An 18,661-nucleotide genomic window follows, 5' to 3' on the forward strand; every position below is an offset into this window, starting at 1 on the left:
AGTCCCTAAAAAAGAAAAAGGAGCGTGTGTTCCGACTATAGAGCCATCAGCCTGAGCTGATGACTCTATGTCCGGAAAAGAGTGTGTGCTCGGTCACTCAGCCGCCGATTTGGCAAAATAAATTTTGTTCTCCTCGCCGGCTGAGCACCCGAGAGGGGTCCGGCCACCAAGCCCATGCATGCCGCACATGACCTCAGTGCTCGGATTTCGCGAGTAGATCTTTCATTTCGATCTGCCTTAAGGGCCTAGTCCGCGGAGCGGTATATAGAAGGCCTGGCGGGCCCCTTCTATATTTGCTATATAAGGTAAATTTACGTTAAACGGTTTAATGAAAAGTATGAATGTATCAATATGAATTTACGTTATTTAATCAGAAAACACAATTTTTTTTTTTTTTTTTTTTTTTTTTTTTTTTTTTTTTTTTTTTTTTTTTTTTTTTTTTTTTTTGTGGACTTCCTTGTGGCGTCGGGACTATAAAATGCCTGGGCAACAATTCTTTCCTTTTTTCCTTAATCCTATTTGTGTGCGTGTATTGGGGTGTGCATTCCCAAGTGTATAATGCTCTCACACACCCCGGTGTATATTGGACTTATAATTACCTAAAAACCTAAAAACCTAAAAAAGAAAAGCGTACCCTCTCGCCAGAGTTTTTTTTTTGGTGTGTTTTCTGATTGACTGCATTTCTTTGTTCGTTCTTCTTGCAACCATCTCATTCTTTATTTATTCGTTCGGGTTCTCCCTATATCGAGCTATCTGTTGTTTTGGTCTTCTGTGTACCGTCCTTGTGTTTTCATTGTAGTTAGTCAGCTCTCTTAACATTCTGCTGGGGTGGTTTCTTAGTCCGTTAAAAATTTCATATGCTCTCTCGTCTAGCGTGCGTAGGATTCTTGTTTGTCCTGAGTCTCTATATACATATCTCAAGGGTACGTACCTTGGTATCTTAAGGGCATCTCTGACTATTTGATTTTGAGTAGTCTGTATCTTTTTCCTGTTTGTTTTACAGGTGTGTCCCCACGCAGCGGATGCATATGTTAGGACTGGCAGGATAATACTATTCGCAACCCTGATTTTGGTTTTAAATCGTAGTTTACTTTTCCTTCCAATAAGTGTTGAGAGCTGACTTTTCAACGCTTTGGCTTTGCGTATTTGCTGATTGATGTGCTCAGTGAACGTTAGCTTCTTATCTAGATGTACCCCTAGGTATTTAGCCTGGTTGGTCCAGTCTACTGGGGTGTTTTCGATTGTAATTTCGCGATTTGGTACACTTCTTCTGTGACTAAACATTACAGCCTGTGTTTTATCTGGATTTAGGGCTATTTTCCATTTTATGCACCATCTTTGGAATCTGTTTAGTGCTCTTTGCAGATGATTAGCTGCATGATCCGGGTTTCTCCAGCTAACAGCTATTGCTGTGTCGTCAGCGTAAAGACTCAATAGAGAGCCTGGCTCTTTTGGCGTGTCGGCCGTATAGATGGTGTACAGGTACGGCGACAGCACCGCTCCCTGAGGCACACCCGCCTCCAGGGTCCCGACTTCGGATAGGGTTGCCCCTATTCGAACTCTGAACCTTCTTTTGGCAAGATATGACGCAAGGAGGCATGTCATCGCCTCACTGTAACCAAATTCATTCATTTTATAGATGAGTCCATGGTGCCAGACTCTGTCGAAGGCTTTGCTGACGTCCAGAAAAGCTGTAGCTGTGTACATTTTTTCATTAAATCCTTTGGTGATGAATTCTGTAAGAAGTAGTACCTGTAATTCACAGGAGTGTTCGCTTCTGAACCCGAATTGAGCCTCTGGTATGGTTCCTAGCATTTGTGATTCTTCATTGAGTCTTTTTAGTATAACTCTTTCCGCTATCTTGCTTATAGATGATAATAAGCTGATAGGTCTGTAATTTTGCGGAAATGTGCCGTTTTTACCAGGTTTTGCAATCATTATTACGTGTGCCTCTTTCCACCTATCTGGGAAATATCGTAGTTTTAGCATGTTGTTTATTATGTTAGTGATATAAACAATAGCTTTTGTTGGTAGATTTTTCAGCGCCCTATTTGTGATGTTGTCGGGTCCTGGGGCTTTTTTGGCATTTGTCATTTTTATAAGTTCCTTTATTTCTTCGGGAGATGTATGTGTAATACCTATTCTGCCCTTTTTCCTTCTAAGTCTTCTCGCTGTTCTTTCTACCTCTTCTTCAAAGTCTATGTCATCGTCGGGGTCTTCGTTGTTTCTACACGCCCTTTCTAGTTCGTCCTTCATGACTTCGGCTTTGTCGATTTCCGTATGGACAATCCCGTTTACTCCGTGTAGGGGAGGTATGGGTTTCTTGTCCTTTCGAAGGATTTTAGATAACTTCCAGAAGGCGGATTTGTTAGGATTTAGCTCATCGATATAGGAGTCCCAGCTTTCATTTCTATGATTTTGAAGTTGTTTTTTCACTTCCCTGTCTAGCTCATTTGCAATCCTTTTGTCTTCTACCATTCTTGTGCGGTAGGCTCTTCTTCTTTTCCGGTTTTTCTCTTTGATTAGGTTTTGAAGTTCTATACTTATATCCCTGAATCTTCCTTTTTGTCTTGTGATTGTTTCGGTTTTGGAGCTGGCATCGATAGCATTGTTTATTGCTTGTTCTAGTTTTATTACACTGTCTTCTAGTTCTGTAATATTATTAATTGTTGGGATATTACCGATGTTCTCGCTCACAATTCTTCGAAAGTTTGGCCAACTTGTTTTCTTTCTGTTGTGGGGCTGCAAATAGTTCAATTCTGTTGCGCCCAGGGTCAGGACGATTAGGTTATGTGTCGAATCGCCTTCATTTAGAGAGTGTATCTCGTATTGTTGACCCACGTTGTGTAGGATTGCAATGTCGAGATACGTAGGGAGTTCTCCGTGGAAACATGTCGGTTCTGTTGGTCCGATGACATATGTGTTCGGTCTGTTCTCGAGATGGTTGCAGAGATATCTTCCGTTTCGGTTGGTCGTCCTGTCAAACCAATTGGGAGATCTAGCATTTAGGTCTCCAATAATTATAGTTGGCTCTTCTGAGTTCAGTATTAGGCTCAAATCTTCGTTGAAAATCGGATCATGTGGTCTAACGTAAGCTGACACTATTTTTAGTGTTTCGTTGTTGGCCTTAAGTCGAATAATTGTGGCTTCCATTGTCACCAGTCCGTCTGGTGTTGGGATGTGCTCGTGTTCGAGTCCCCTTTTGACTAATATAGCTGTTCCTCCTGATAATGCTCTATGATCCGTTCTATAGATATCGTAGCCTGGAAATTTTGTTTTTTTCCTTTCCACTAGTTTGGTTTCTTGAAGAGCTACGATATCGAGCTCTAATCTGTTTATTATTTCATCCAGAAGGTTGATCTTTTTGAATATTCCGCCGGAATTCCATGACCCAATGCGTAGATCTTCGTTTTGGTTTGCTAACATTTTCGGACGGCTTCTCCAAATGCAGTCATCATTTTTGTTGCTTTGTCCATCATGGACATCATTTCCATCATTTTGTTATTATACTCTGTATGGAAGTTTGCGATGAGGGTAGCTGCGTCCTGTACCGACACTTCTTGTGGTTGTGCTGGAGATTCTGAGGTGGTTTCAGCGGATTTTTTCGCTGCCTGTGCGTAGCTGACTCCTTTGTTGATTGGAGCGCTGTTTATGGGTCTTCCTACCGGTCTTGTTGGGGCAGGTGTTTTCTTTTTGGGGGCCTTAGAGCATCCTCTATAATTTGCTGTGTGCGCTTCACCACAGTTTGCACATTTGGGGTCGGTTTCCCGGCTTTTCTCACAGTCGTTACTGATGTGGTTTTCTCCGCATTTTACACATCTGGATCCGCAATGGCAAGCCTTTGAGCTGTGATAGAACCCTTGACAGTTATAACACTGTAGGGTGTCTTTTGTGATTTTGAATTCATCCTCCACATAGATTCGCATGTAGCATATATCAGATATTTTTTTAATTTTTGCAACGTCTTCCTCTTTGAGGGTGACGATGAAATGTGGCAGTACTTTTTTATCAGCTTTTTTGGAGATCATATTGATCACCCTTGTTGCTTCTATTCCTTTATTGTATAGTTCGTCTTTAATTGCTACTGTGCTAGTAGTAGCAGATAGCCCTTTTATAATGACTCTTTTTAGTTTATCGCTATCTATGGGATATGCGATGAATTCTATTTTTGGACTGTGTTCTTCTAGGATGTGTACCATTCCTAGGTAATCTTTTCTGGTTTTTGTGTTAATAACAATCGATCTGCCTGATCGTGCAAACTTATTGACTGATATTATGCCTTGGTTGGCTGCTCTCTGCAGGATTTTTTGGTGTTCTCCTACAGTTTTTAGGATTATGCAAACAACGTATTAGTATTGTATTCACTTAAAACCGTATAAACAAACATAATCATAAAAACAAGCGATTAAAGAGTTTTTATTAATATAATAGGAGAGAATAAAAGAAAATATTTACCCACAATCTGTTGACATATTAACGACTAATATCTTTGGATTGCCATATGTATTAGAAATAATTGAGAAGCGAACCAGAAAATAATAAATAACCCTTATACGGGCAAGGTTTACCCAAAAATTTGGACAGAAAACAGAAATAAATTTGCAAAATATGCAGTAAAAATGTATGTAATGATCACTGTATAATTAAAAAAGTTTGTAAATATTAGAGTAAAGACAAATAATTGATTAGTCTATTATTTTTATTAATCTGGATAATTTAACATCAATAAAAATTAAAAAATATTAGAAATATATAGGTAAATAATTATAAATGGTACCTTCAAGAGCAGTGGTGGGCCCAACGGACCCGAGTTGCCCGGTTATATAAATAAAGTATGTTGCCCGGATAAGGGTTAAATAATAACGTTGTAAATTATCACATGTAAAATATGACGTAGAATTAAGGGTAAGGGTCTATTTAAAGAGAAATTACATCGAAATTTGTTTTATTTTCTTCAAATCCTATGAGGTGCTAACACTATTCCTTAAACTAGTTATAGTAGTACAACAGAATACTTACTTCCTCATAGGATTCATATGAGCTGCTCTGTGTATAATATGCTTAATTCACAATTATTTATTTGAACTGATCTTGTAAAGTATCGAACATATATAAACCTCAAATCATTCTTAAACTAAACAGAAGAAACCTAAAACCCTGTTTCTGTGCAACTTTTTATAATTTATCGGTAGACAAAATACAATCTATCTAACAGAAAATTATTACATTTCTCATTATTATTCTCTCTATTGGCTGATCTCAAAAACTATATGCGCTTATCTTTGAACATATTTTTTTAAATTTAATAATTTCTAGTTTACTGTGAAAATTCATTTATATTAAAATTTTTTTTGGGTTTTTTTTTGTACATTTCGTTAATGTAAATTTTTATGTTTGGTAATTGTTCCCAATTATTGATTAAAATTTTTGTTCATTCAAACATGTGTCATTTTTAATGTATGCGCGCATCCAATAGGTAATTCAAATAAGCAGTTACAAAAAGAGCTATATCTCAGAAACTACTAACGGTATAAAAAAATTGTTTTCACAAATTCATAAGATAAAGTCATGCAGATAATAGTTTTCTAAAAAATTCTTTTTCGAAATACAGCCCCATATGAAAACTGAACGCTTTTTGAAAAAAATTTTCAAAATTTTTAAAAAAGGAGCTACTTAAGGAATTTAAACTTGTTTTATTTAATAATAGATACTTTCATCTACCTATTCTCAAATTTTCATCCTTGATGTATTTTTTTGGGGTCATAGTGTTCTTTGATCGGGCTACTAATGCTTAACAACGTCGACTTGATAGGGTATCAGTATATTGTAATATTTATTTGATTTTGTTTGATAATATCCCATTTATTTAGGTATACTTCCAAGTACTTTACCAAAACCAATTTAAAATTTACAACTTGTCATATTTTATTAACACCGTATATATGTTATTTTAGGCTTGAAATCATTATGTACTCTGTAATGTCAGTTGTAGAGCAGTAAACCGATCGTCAATATACAGTAAAAATATTGTATAAAAATATTTTTTAATTATTTTTGTTTAAGCATTATAAACACGTAGGCAAATGTGCAAAAAATAAAAAATAGTTTTTATTACCTTTGTAAGTATAGGTACCATAACATAGATTCAACTAAAGTGTATTTATTTTTATTAAAATTTTTAATAATTCTTCTAATTACTCCTAGAAGGATCTAATTAAACAATCCTATCTGGGTGACAATTTTTTAAATTCGTATATTACCATTGCTTGGGTACATAATATGAAATAATAAAAATTCAGTATTTCTAAACAAAAAGCATATACATGCTGGACCTTTATACAGTAAGACACAAAAAATTCCATCCACGCCTATTTACTATAGACGAAGACACAGTTTAATATAAATAATAAACACAATTTATGTGAAAAAATTATTTATTTATATAAATATACGGCATTATTCGAAAATTGAAATCATGAAGAGTAGCTGCGCTGTTAAAAGAATAAGTTATAACATAATATTGTTTATATTTTTTGTTAATAATACCTAATATTTTCTTCTCGGGCTCTTATAACAGCCTGCATAGCTGTATACCGCATTGTGGTAATTAAATTTGGAACATAAAGTTAGTCTAATTCATCCCATATTGTCAGAAGAACCGCACTAAGATGCAAGTTGTTTGGGCGGGGTAGCCAAACTTAAATTCGTCTTCCGAGTATGTCCATAGAAGCAGAATAACCAAATTCAGATTGAAGCTTGAGGAATATATATTTACACTTATATACGTAAAATGAGCTAAAAAACGTTACGGCAGATGCCTTATCATGGACTGAAATCATATCAGAAGGGCTAAAACGACTAAATTAAGACACAAAAAAATTATATTGGTGTCAACTAGACCAAGTATTAAGAAGCAGAAAGAGATACACAATTCAAAGGACGAAAGGACTGATCAGTTTAACGTTGGCACATTGTTGACATTCTCAAACGATACAGTAGAAGTGAGACTAATAGATAGTAATAAATACAAAGCAATAAAGTTACATTCTGCTAATGTACAAACATAGAATGCTATAGTATGTAATAAAGAGGAAGATATTATTTATTTAATTGGGGATTTTCGATCAACGTCAGCATTACGAGCGTTGTTAAAAGGGATATCAAGAATATCGATCAGCATCTGCACGGCGAGCGTCGTTGGGAAAATTCTTTTAAGCAAATAGATGAAAGGATAGTAAATATGTAACAAGAAAAGCCAAAACCATAGCCAAAATATCGATAAAAAATTTAATTTTGAGTTGTGAAGTACCCAGAAGGATAGTGACAGACTAAGTTACATATATATATATATATATATATATATATATATATATATATATATATATATATATATATATATATATATATATATATATATATATATATATATATATATATTGAAATGATATTATTTAAAAAATTAATTTATAAGTTATACATTAGATAATATTAGATATTTGGTTATTTTAATAAGTTATATACTAGAGAATTTAATAAAAATTATTTATGTGAGGGCATTTTTAAGAAATTAGCATATAATAATTGTAAAAAGTTGTATTTTAATGTTGTAAATATATTTAAGTGAGCCATGTGCATAGGCAACCAACTATACAGTAAGTGACTGACAGAAATTAAGAATTTTTAGGAATATAAAGTGGGGTTATAATAATAATGTTAGTTTAAAATGTTTAATTTATATATATTTAATGATTTAAATGTTTATTCTGATCTGAAAAGCCTAAATGTCAACAAAATTATCAATAGAACATTAACGAATTCTCCAGAATGCAGAATTTGACTTTTGTTTATGTTGGAACATTCTGGAATAATGATTATGTCAGTGGATCGAACAGATACTTTTTTCGAGAACATCCATATAGAAGAAATAGAACTAAATCGAACACGATTTCTTACCAGATGGTTCTGGAAGATTGAAAAGATATAAATACCCGTGATTTGGATTCAAGATGGCCAGTTTTATTATGAAAGTTAGTAGAAGATAAACTCATTTAGTTAGTGAAGTCAATTGTTCAGAATTTTCAAGACAGTCAATCAGTTACAAATAGTCCAATTGTTTAATATAGTGAGTTAAATGAAGATTAAAAATTATGCACATTTATAATTATACACAAATAATTATTGAAGATTAAAAAAGTATACTAGAAGAATATTGGAAGGAATTAAAATTATATTATGATTGGAGATTAGTATAAATCAACTTATAATAATTGGATATTGGTATATGGAAAAGAAGAATAAATATAAATGCTGTTTTGCTGGTTTGCTTGGTGGTTTATAAATGCTGGTGAAGAAAAATATATCTTAGATTGGTAGAAGCTGATAATTGGAAAAAGTAATTTCACAAAAACAAGGATAACTGAAGTACGAAGACATTCAGTGGTGATTAGAATCTATATAGTGGAAAACAGTTCATTCAGGCATTCAGTGAAAGAAAGGTACAAAATTTTGTTAATATAATTTAGTTAATGTCATAACAATTTCAATTTTGAAGATAGTTTGTTTAAATTTTACATTGTCTATAGAATTTAATTAGTTTTATAAGAGTATCAATTTAAAGATAGTTTATTTTAAATTTACATTGGCTAGGTTAGATATATATGTGTGTTTCATAACAGTTATAATAAAGATAATTTAAAAAAGTACTTACAAACTAATTCTTTGAGAACCGCGATAAAAACCCCATATTATTAAAATACTCATTGCTCATCATTCAAATACCCAATACATCATAACAATTTGACGCCCAACGCGGTGGCTCTCTATTTAAAAGAATTAGTTTGGAAAGATAAGTGCTCTCATATAATTAAATTAATTTTCATTAGAAAGAAAAAATTATAGATTTTATTTTTAATTATATTTGAACAAGTAAAGTCTCAAAATGTCTCAAGGAAAGAAAGGTACAAGAAGCAAAAAGAATGAAGAAGATGTGGAAGTAGAAACACAACCTATACAAGAGGAGAGTTTAGTTCAAGTTCCACAAGATACTGCAGAAATGAATCCAGAAAGAGAGGAAAATGTCAATATGGCAGCTTTGATGTCATTAATGATGCAGATGAATAAGACAATGGAAGAGAATTCAAAAGAAATCAAAGAAGACATAAAAAAATTGGAAGCGAATTCAAAAGAAGTCAAAGAAGACATGAAAAAAATAGAACAAAAAATGGAACAGAATTCACAAGAAGTCAAAGAAGACATGAAAAAAATGGAACAGAAATTGGAAGAGAATTATAGAAAATTAGAAAAGAAAATAGAAGATATTAATAATAAAATTGTAAAACAAATGGAAAAACAAATGGATAAAAAACTTGAAGCTGCAGAGAAAAAAGTAGCAAATGAAATAAAAAGTATACGGAATGACTACAAGAAAAGGATAGACAATGAGAGGACAGAAGTAAAGAGGATTATTCAAGATAATAAGATAGATATAGAACAGAAAATAGAGTTGCAGAAATGTAACTAAGAAGTAAAAATTAACGAAGACAGGAGAAACGCAGAAGAAAAATTAGACGATATACAACAAAATATCCAAATAAATAGTAATCAAATAAGAAATGTGGAACAGAGAATAAATGATATTTCACAAATGAGAGACATAGGGAGACCTTAGTTAAATGTAACAAATGAGACTGGGATTAAATTCACTGGTAATATAAAAAATTTGCATCCTAGAGTATACATAAATAGTTTAAAACATAAATTAAGATTCGTGAATAATATTAATGATATTAAAGATTATATTAGAGTGACATTAAATGACAATGCAGCAACTTGGTTTGCTAGTATTGAAAATGATTTAGATAATTTTCAAACATTTGAAAATAAATTTTTAAATTATTATTGGGGTGAACTAGAGCAAGCTAAGTTTAGAGAAATTCTATATTTTGGAAAGTATAATCAAAATTTAAAATCAAATATGGTAGATTATGCATTGAAACTGATAACAGTTGCAAAATATTTAGAACCACCGCTTAGAGAGGATGAAACAGTCTTAAATGTATCTAGACATTTTGATGCTGATGTTGTGCAAACCGTAACTGTACAAAATATTCAAACAATAAATAGTTTTATTAATTTTATTCAAAGAATACAAAGAGGCAATATGACAAGTAATAATAACAAGAGAAAAAACAATAATAACTTTCAATATAATAAAAATGATAATCAACAATAAAGACAATCATATAATAATTATAGATATGGTAATAATTTACAAAATTTTAATAATAATAACAGTAATTATAATAGACAACATTTTAATAACAGTACTAATAATAATAGACAAGATTTTAATAATCGAAGAAATACAGAGCAACCTAACTATAACAGACAGGTAAATTGTGTACAAGGGAATAGGAGCTGCGAAGACAGGGAACGAAATAGTACAAGGCAAGAAAATGTGAGTAGAAGTCATAGTAGGGAAAGACGTAGGACATCAGATCCAAGTGGTCAGATACAATCTGACAATTCTAATAATCAAAATTTTGTGCAGTAAACTTTCTGAATTACAAGTTAGGTCATTGCTATTATGAAAAACCTTCTGAATTTATTTCTCTAGATGAAGAAAAAATTATTGACTCTATTAATTTAATTTATATAAATGCTTTGGCCAAAAATAAAATGATTAAAATTATGATAGATACTGGTTCAGAAAGTACTTTAGTCTCGGAGAATTTTATTTTTAATACATTAAAACTATCAGATATAATAAAGATTCCAAAAATTAAAATTGTTGGTGCAAATAATAAGAAGTTGGGTGAAATTGATAAACTAGCCAATTTTAAAATTAATATTCTTAATAAAGAAATTAATATGCAAGGATTTATTGTCAAGGATTTATGTGTTGATATATTAATGGGAAATGATGAATTGGAAAAGAAGAAAGTAAAGATAGATTTTGAAAAAAAAATGGTAACTTTGGAAGGGCAAATAATTAAATTTATGCAGAAAGATGAGGTGGAAGAAGAAATAAGAGTTGATAGGATATTATTAAAAGAAAATAATGATGTTTATGAAGAAGAAATGTATTTTGATGATAGGGAAATGTCCCAAAAGAATGTAAAGAATAATTATTGTAGTGAATATTTAAGGAACGGAAATTTTAAGCAGATGGATGCCTACGAGGTGTAGTGCGTAAAATTGGAAGAAAGGAATACTGAGTACATAATGAAGAATAATTTTATTTGTAAAGAAGAAGATGTCATAAAAGTTAATTGCCCTGAAGAATATAAATCAATAGTCGTTTCCATATTGCAGCAACACAAGGGACTTGTCAATAAAGAAAATAGAATTGCACAAAATTATATCCATAATATAAAAGTTAAAGAAGACAAAGATTTTAAAACAAAATCATACCCAATACCATATAAATACAGAGAAGAAGTAAATAAAACAATTAATAATATGTTAGAAGACGGAATCATTGAGAAGGCAGATACACGTTTTATCAACCCTATAGTAGTAGTGCGTAAAAGATCAGGTGAAATCAGGTTATGTTTGGATGCAAGGAATATTAACAAGATCACTGAAAAGCAATTTGAAGCACCAATGAGTATAGATGGAATACTAGGAAGAATTACAGGAATGTCATTTTTCACTAAAATTGATTTACAGCATAGCTTTTGGTTAATACCTCTAGAAAGAAAAAGTAGACAGTATACAGGATTTCAGATAGATGGAGTAGTATATCAATTCAAAGTAGTACCATTTGGACTTCAATCATCTTGCAGTGCTCTATGTAGATGTCTTCATGATATTTTGGATCAATATGAACATTTTGTAATTCACTACATTGATGATATATTAATTTTTTGTAAAACGGCTGAAGATCATGAGAAACACCTAAAAATTATAATAAATAGATTAGACAAAGTTGGACTAAAAATAAATCAAGAAAAATGTACATTTTTTCAAAAAGAAGTCATATATCTAGGTTATAAACTTAACACTAAGGGAATCGAAATGGATCCAGAACGGACACAAGTCATTCAGGAATATAAAACACCACACAATTTAAGAACTTTAAGAGGATTAATTGGAATAATTAATTATTATAAAAGGATGATACCAGATCTAAGTATAAAAGAACTTCCATTACTTGAACTACTGAGAAAAGGTGTAAAATGGAGATGGGATCAGAGAAGAGAACTAGCATTCCAAGAAATTAAAAACATTTTTCTGTCAAATTTAAAAATATATTATCCTGACTACACACAGCCATTCATATTAAGAACAGATGCATCCATAGAGAGATTATCAGGGGTATTATTACAAATACATGATGGAGTCGAATACCCAATACAATTCATTTCAAGAATTACAAAGCCACATGAAAAGGGTTACTCAGTTTCAGAATTAGAACTAGCAAGTATTATACATTGTGTCACAAAATTAAGATTTTATTTGTTGGGTAATGAATTTACAATAGAAACAGATCACCAAGCTTTAACGTCTATATTAAATAACAAATATGGAAACAGTAGAATACATCGATGGAGTCTAATATTGAGTGAATACTCATTTGAAATCAAATACATTTCTGGAAAATCCAATATAGTGGCAGATGCTTTATCAAGGTTAGAAAATACATCACAAAAAGGGCAGCGAACAATAAAAATTGGATTAAATCAATTAGTAGAAAGTACTGGATTATATTCTAAAGAAGAAATTATAAGAGATCAGATCAATTTGAGTGAAAAACAAAAAGTCCTTAAGAAAGATGGAGTTTATTATAAAATAATAAATGGCATAGAAGTATATGTAATAACTAGAACTTTAGCAAAGAAAATATTGAAAAATTTACATAACAATTATATGCATATTGGTTCAAGAAAGCTATGGATGCTATTTAGGGACAATTATTTTGCAAAGAATGACATAAGTATAGCAAAAGAAATTACTACCCAATGCCCAATATGTCAACTAAACAAAGAAAAGAATTTCAAAAACCAGAACACATATAAATCTAATGTTGTATATGAAAAACTAAATACAGTTTCCATGGATTTTATTTCAAATTTAGTTCTCAGTCCAACAGGAAAAAAGCATATACTAGTGATAGTTGATTGATATACAAAATTTATTAAACTATATCCCTGCTCTAGAACAAATGTTAAATTAGTTTTATTATAACCTGAACGTCCGCTTTTGAGCTTTACAATTTTAGCTCATCTTCACGTCTCCGATAAAAGGTTACTTAACCACTAAATAAACATGAAATGCTATAGTTTTTATGAGTTTAAGTAAAAATTGTGCCAATGTTTAGCCTATCAGTCAAATTTTATAAGATCAAGTGTTTTAGAAGTATACTAACACTAAGTATAAGTATATCTGTAATACACCTATAATGATATATACAGTTTGGCTTAACTTTCAGCAAATCTTTTTTCTCTTTCTTTTACATATTAAATAGATATAATAGTATTTTATTTTTTATGATTATGTAAGATATTATATAATATCATTATTTCATACTAACTTCTAAATCTTAAGCTCATGCATTGTGGTAACAGGATTTTAAAGTAGTATAGAAATGATTAAATAAATAATAATTTTTATTTCTATTACTCTAATTATTATTCTTTTAGGAATTTTAACCGCTTTAAGCAATGCTTCATAAGTCTCCTGCCACAATATTGTTCAACTGAAGCTACCAACTTTCTACAAGCACTATTAAATATTCCTTCTAATGATATATGCTAGTTGATAAAATTTCTGTATTATAAAATATAATAAACTTTAACATTTTTTCATGGTTTGCTTATCCTATATACAATAGTTTTATTATACTCACATTTTAATGTACATGAGAAGTATTTAAGAATACCTATTGAAATGTTATAGCTGTATAATTGAGCTTTAATTTGATTACTGATGTTATAAATAAAAAAACTATGTGATAATTATCAACAACTAGTATGTAGCAATTTATTTGGTATATACTAAAAATAATGCATCAATACATTTATTTCTCTTTCGCTAGTATACTTTTTCGGTTAGGGCATTCTAACGCTACAACAAAAACTTGGTTGAATTTACCAAAATGGTCCCAACAGGTATCGTTAAGTTAGATGTGTACCAGAAGTCAATTTCCTAATTTCAAAACGATATTGTCATCAACGTAACATATAAAAAAAGAATAATAAAAATGTATTTGCCAGATGTGTTACAAACAGATTAGAAAATAACCAGTGTGATCTTTAATAAAAGTGAAATAAAATTAACTTGACACCTCTCGAAAATAACAAAAATTCAATTAAAAAAAGATACAGACCACAATTTATATTGTTAAATGCTCTTAGGGGACATACCAGCCTAGCTTAGAAGTTCAATATTCTGACGAAAAGAAAAAAATAAGAGTTTGTTTATATAACAATAGTGTATAGATATATATACAAGGTTTCTTCAAGTATTTAACCTTCATAATGACCTTCCAAAATGTTCAACACACTCACTGGTGTACGGAAGTAATCAGTAGCTCTTCATAAACTTACTTTATGTCGTAGTTACCAACGGGTATATAGTTCGTAAAAACAATCTTATATTTACATGTGTTTTGTGTTTGTAGTAGTTTGTTAAACCTAAGAATAATAAATATTATTGTGAGCAACAAATAATTAAGTTTTGATTTAATATCCTATGAGTAAAACGCACAGATATAATAAATGTTCATTCGGTTTAGGGAAAGGGCGGGCAAGATGGCATACTTAGTTTATTTTCCATATATCTGAGACATAAATAGAGATAAATCATTCCTTTTGATGTATAATGATAGCCAGGTCATTTTTCTACTATTCTAAGTAACAAAAAATCACTCATACAAAGAGATTTATTTAAAAAAAAAAAAATCAAAATCAAAATGTAACAAAAAACCATTTTGCCCGCCCAGTGCGGGCAAAATGGCATACCCATAAAGAATAGTGTTAAATACAAAAATAATTATAAATTTTTATTTTTACGAAGAAAAAAAAATTGAAATTAAACATTTTAGTTCATACAAATTTCGCAAATAATTTGTTTTGCTTTTTTGGGAAGTCCAGCACATTCTGAATGTGACCAGTTTTGGCAAATTTGGCATCTTAACCATCCTTTATTAGATTTGGACCTACTAAACGTATCATTGCAGTAAATGCAAGCGCAGTCCTCTTGTTCATTATCATCAATACTAAAGGGTTCTTCTTCATCACTTGATATATTGTTCAGTATTGGTCTGGTCACAATATTTCTCTTGCCGTTTCTCTCCGACTGATGTCTATCTTTGTTCACAATGCGTCTTCCATCACTTAAATCATTGACTATTTTTCTTGTCACGACGTCCCCTTTTCTACTTTTTATTTCTTGTGCTTTTTTTTTCATTTTCATTTTGCGGAGATATTTCAGGAAGGGGCTCTCGGTTAATATATCTTGGTATTGACCAGATTTACGTTTGGTAGATTTTCTTACATTACTCTGAGGTACCGGTGCCAATTCCATCAGGATTCCTTCAATAGATTCATCTTTAGAACCAGATGCCGATGGTTCTTGGACATCATGATGATCGTAAGTTGCAGCGTGAGAAATATTAACATAAGCAGGTAAAGATGTAGAAGCAATGTCAGGTTTATTAGTAGAACCAGGCACATCCTCAGGCACATCTGTAGTTGCACTAGGCAAAAATGCATGCTCCGGAAAAATGTCACGATTTATAGGTGATATCTATTGCGATTTCAATATTTGCTGTTTTTTCATATGCTTTCTGGAAGAGACTGGATATTTAATATATGGTTATTGCACGACCAGGATTTTCTCTAAGCCAATGAGTAACAGCTTGATTATAATATTTATGGAGTGGTCCGAAAAAGGCAACATCCAATGGCTGAAGGCGGTGCGTGCAGTGTGCCGGCAAGCAAAGTAATACCAATGAATTCTGTTTAGCTAATTCTAAAGCTTCGTAGCTTTTATGGCTGCAGTGTCCGTCTAAAATTAATAATGCTTTCTGCGAAGGATTCGGCCTGACATGGTCAATGAAATGTTGCATCCACCTTATGAACAAATCTCCGGTCATGTATCTTGATTCATTATGCAATTTTAATATTCCTACAGGTGCGTCGTCATATAAAAGTGGGTTAAATCTTTTTCGGGGGAAAATTATTGATGGTGGTACGTAAGTTCCTCCAGAACTCATGCACACTACAACTGTTGTGTGTACACCCCTTTCTGCGCTCGTGATAGAGCCCACTTGTTTTTTTCTTTTCTGAGCAAAGACTTTTGGCGGAACTTGGACGGTGGTCGAGGCTGCTTCGTCCATGTTGAATATCATGGTATTTTGAATTTTGTGTTCTTCAACAACTTCTTCTAACTTATCAAAAAATTTATTTACCTGAGGCTTATTGAATGCCTCGGCCCGTGCAAGAGACGTAGCTTCTGGAAGACGTAATGATAATTGCGGATTTCGTTGGCGAAAACCATGCAACCATCCTTTGCCAGCCATCTTGGTCACTTTATCTAACGGATGATTAATCTTCATTTTCTCTGCAATGCTATAGGCCAGCTTGCATAAGTCTGCTCTTGTCACGCCAAAAAACCGGGATTCAAGATACAGAATGTGGGCAACTATTGCAGTCTTCATATCTTCGTTTAAAACTGTTGCCAGGGAGCCCAAATGTTTTTTTGCTACACATAGTGGCACGTCTACTAATAATATTTAAGTTGATTTTTCTGCTAAACAACACAGGATAATAACGAATATTTATTTTGTATGTTTGACTCATGGACAAAAGCAAGACAGAACGAAGCAGAGAAAAATTCTGGAAGTCGGAAAACTTGTATTCCAAAAATAATAACCGAGAATTTCAAAAACATCTTTTATATTAATTATTCAGGCATATATTAAAAATTTTAAAGTAGATGACTTTAAAATGATAGTGTCATCTAATATTTTGAGTAGAGTTTCTGGGGCGACTTTATTTGGAAAATAGTTGATTTCGGTTACATGAAATTAACTTAAACTTAAGAATACCCCTCAGAAAAATCATAGCATGTGATTTGCCTTAAAAAAAATCACATGCAATGGTGACACGTAAATTTTCTGTTAGTGATCGCTTAGTAAATCAGGAGCATAGATCAGGAGAAAGTTCATAATACTATCCCGAAAAGGTAAGTGATGGAGGATGAAAGTTCATAATACTATCTTTACCAACTGTTGGGAAAAGTTTATTGAATTTCTTACCAAATATTTTAGAACCATGGAACTGTTTCCATGATATTCGTTCGATATAAGTAAGCAGATTTCACGGCGATGATTCCGTGTGTTTGGTTTTATCGGGTTGTTCTTAGAAAAAATAAAGAGTAATCGATCGATAGTATACATTTAATGAGACAGAATATTTACACAATAACTATTACGAATAAAAGAGTTTGTTTTATAACATTGTTCATTAGTTATACCAGTGTCTGAATGGCGAGCGAATATAGTGAAAACTAATGCACTTTTCGCTGCATTTTTTGAGACAAAGAGAGAGCGTACCGCAAATTCGGCTAGCAGCTTAACCACACTCACCTGCGATTCATTTTGCCAGACGCAACCCTTATCTGAGGTACTGGACTGTACCCTTGGGTCAGATAAGCTGTTTTTAAAAACAGTACGTTTACACTTACATACGAATATAGGCCACAAGTACAGTCTATTACTTTATAAAAACGCGAAATCAACTAATATTAATATAACTTTTTGTTTTAACAGTAAGTATTTGGTTTTACATTTAGTTTACTTTTAATGCTAATATCAAACTCTAGTTTTATATGTGTGCTATTTTAAAATATAAATGATGTATTCTCGATATGTGATTGACTTATTAATAGTGGTATTGTCTGTCTATTAATTTCCTGTTATAATATTGGTAACCATTTCCTACTGCATTATGTCAAGAAATTTGCGACGCAATTACATTTACAGCAGCTTCTTTGATTTTTTTTTCTTTTTATCATTTGTTTGTAATAGTAATATAGATAAATCTTTCTATTGAACTCTTTATTTTCACATGCGTGTTTGAGCAATTTTCTAAACTGGGCTCCATTTAGCTCAGCCTTTCTAACAAAGTCTGTTATGAATTTTCATAACATTCAGTCAGTTCCATTTTATCGATGTGCGCCTTGAGGCGACAGTATCTTGTTAGAAGATTTATGATAATTTAAAGATTATTTTTATTTATATCTAGTAGATCTGTAGACATCTTCTTCTAAGGTTTATGTATAAAAGTCTTGGAATATTTGAGCCCCTTTTGTTCCTACCAGTGGTTATGTTTTGCTGTGCCTCTTGCTATGTCAACGAAAATTTCTGCATCTATGACTATTTGTTTTGCTCCTCCCTGGTAAGTAGGTCCGGTTTTTTGTTTTACATTTTAACGTTTTTGCAGGTTGTTAATAAACAAGATAAAAATTATTAAAAAAACCACTTGCTATTTACTTCGTATGTTCATTCACTAAACTTCGTATGTTCATCAAATGAACCGTGGGAAAAGAAGACAAAAAGACCGTAAAAGTCTAGAAAAAACTGTTGGAAAAATAATGCGTGATACGATCTCGAAAACCATAGGCGTAGATGTCAAAATTGTGGTGAAATAGTTTA

The 18,661-nt window shown here is 31.9% G+C and overlaps 1 protein-coding gene across 3 annotated transcripts in view; it reads left to right on the forward strand.

The window, feature by feature from the left end:
- The window catches only part of LOC140441419 (27 kDa hemolymph glycoprotein-like), a 106,711-nt gene that overhangs the window by 51,723 nt on the left and 36,327 nt on the right, over positions 1-18,661 (forward strand). For 2 of the 3 annotated variants that reach the window (XM_072532140.1, XM_072532141.1), the window contains exon 5: positions 13,644-13,803. The exons of the other annotated variant lie outside the window; for it this stretch is intronic. In XM_072532140.1, the coding sequence (XP_072388241.1) occupies positions 13,644-13,758 (115 nt within the window). In that variant the 3' untranslated portion in view covers positions 13,759-13,803. Of the gene's footprint in view, positions 1-13,643; positions 13,804-18,661 lie in introns of those variants that run through there. 3 annotated transcript variants of the gene reach the window in all.

Source organism: Diabrotica undecimpunctata, chromosome 5 (assembly GCF_040954645.1).
Source record: "Diabrotica undecimpunctata isolate CICGRU chromosome 5, icDiaUnde3, whole genome shotgun sequence".
Lineage (NCBI taxonomy): Eukaryota > Metazoa > Arthropoda > Insecta > Coleoptera > Chrysomelidae > Diabrotica > Diabrotica undecimpunctata.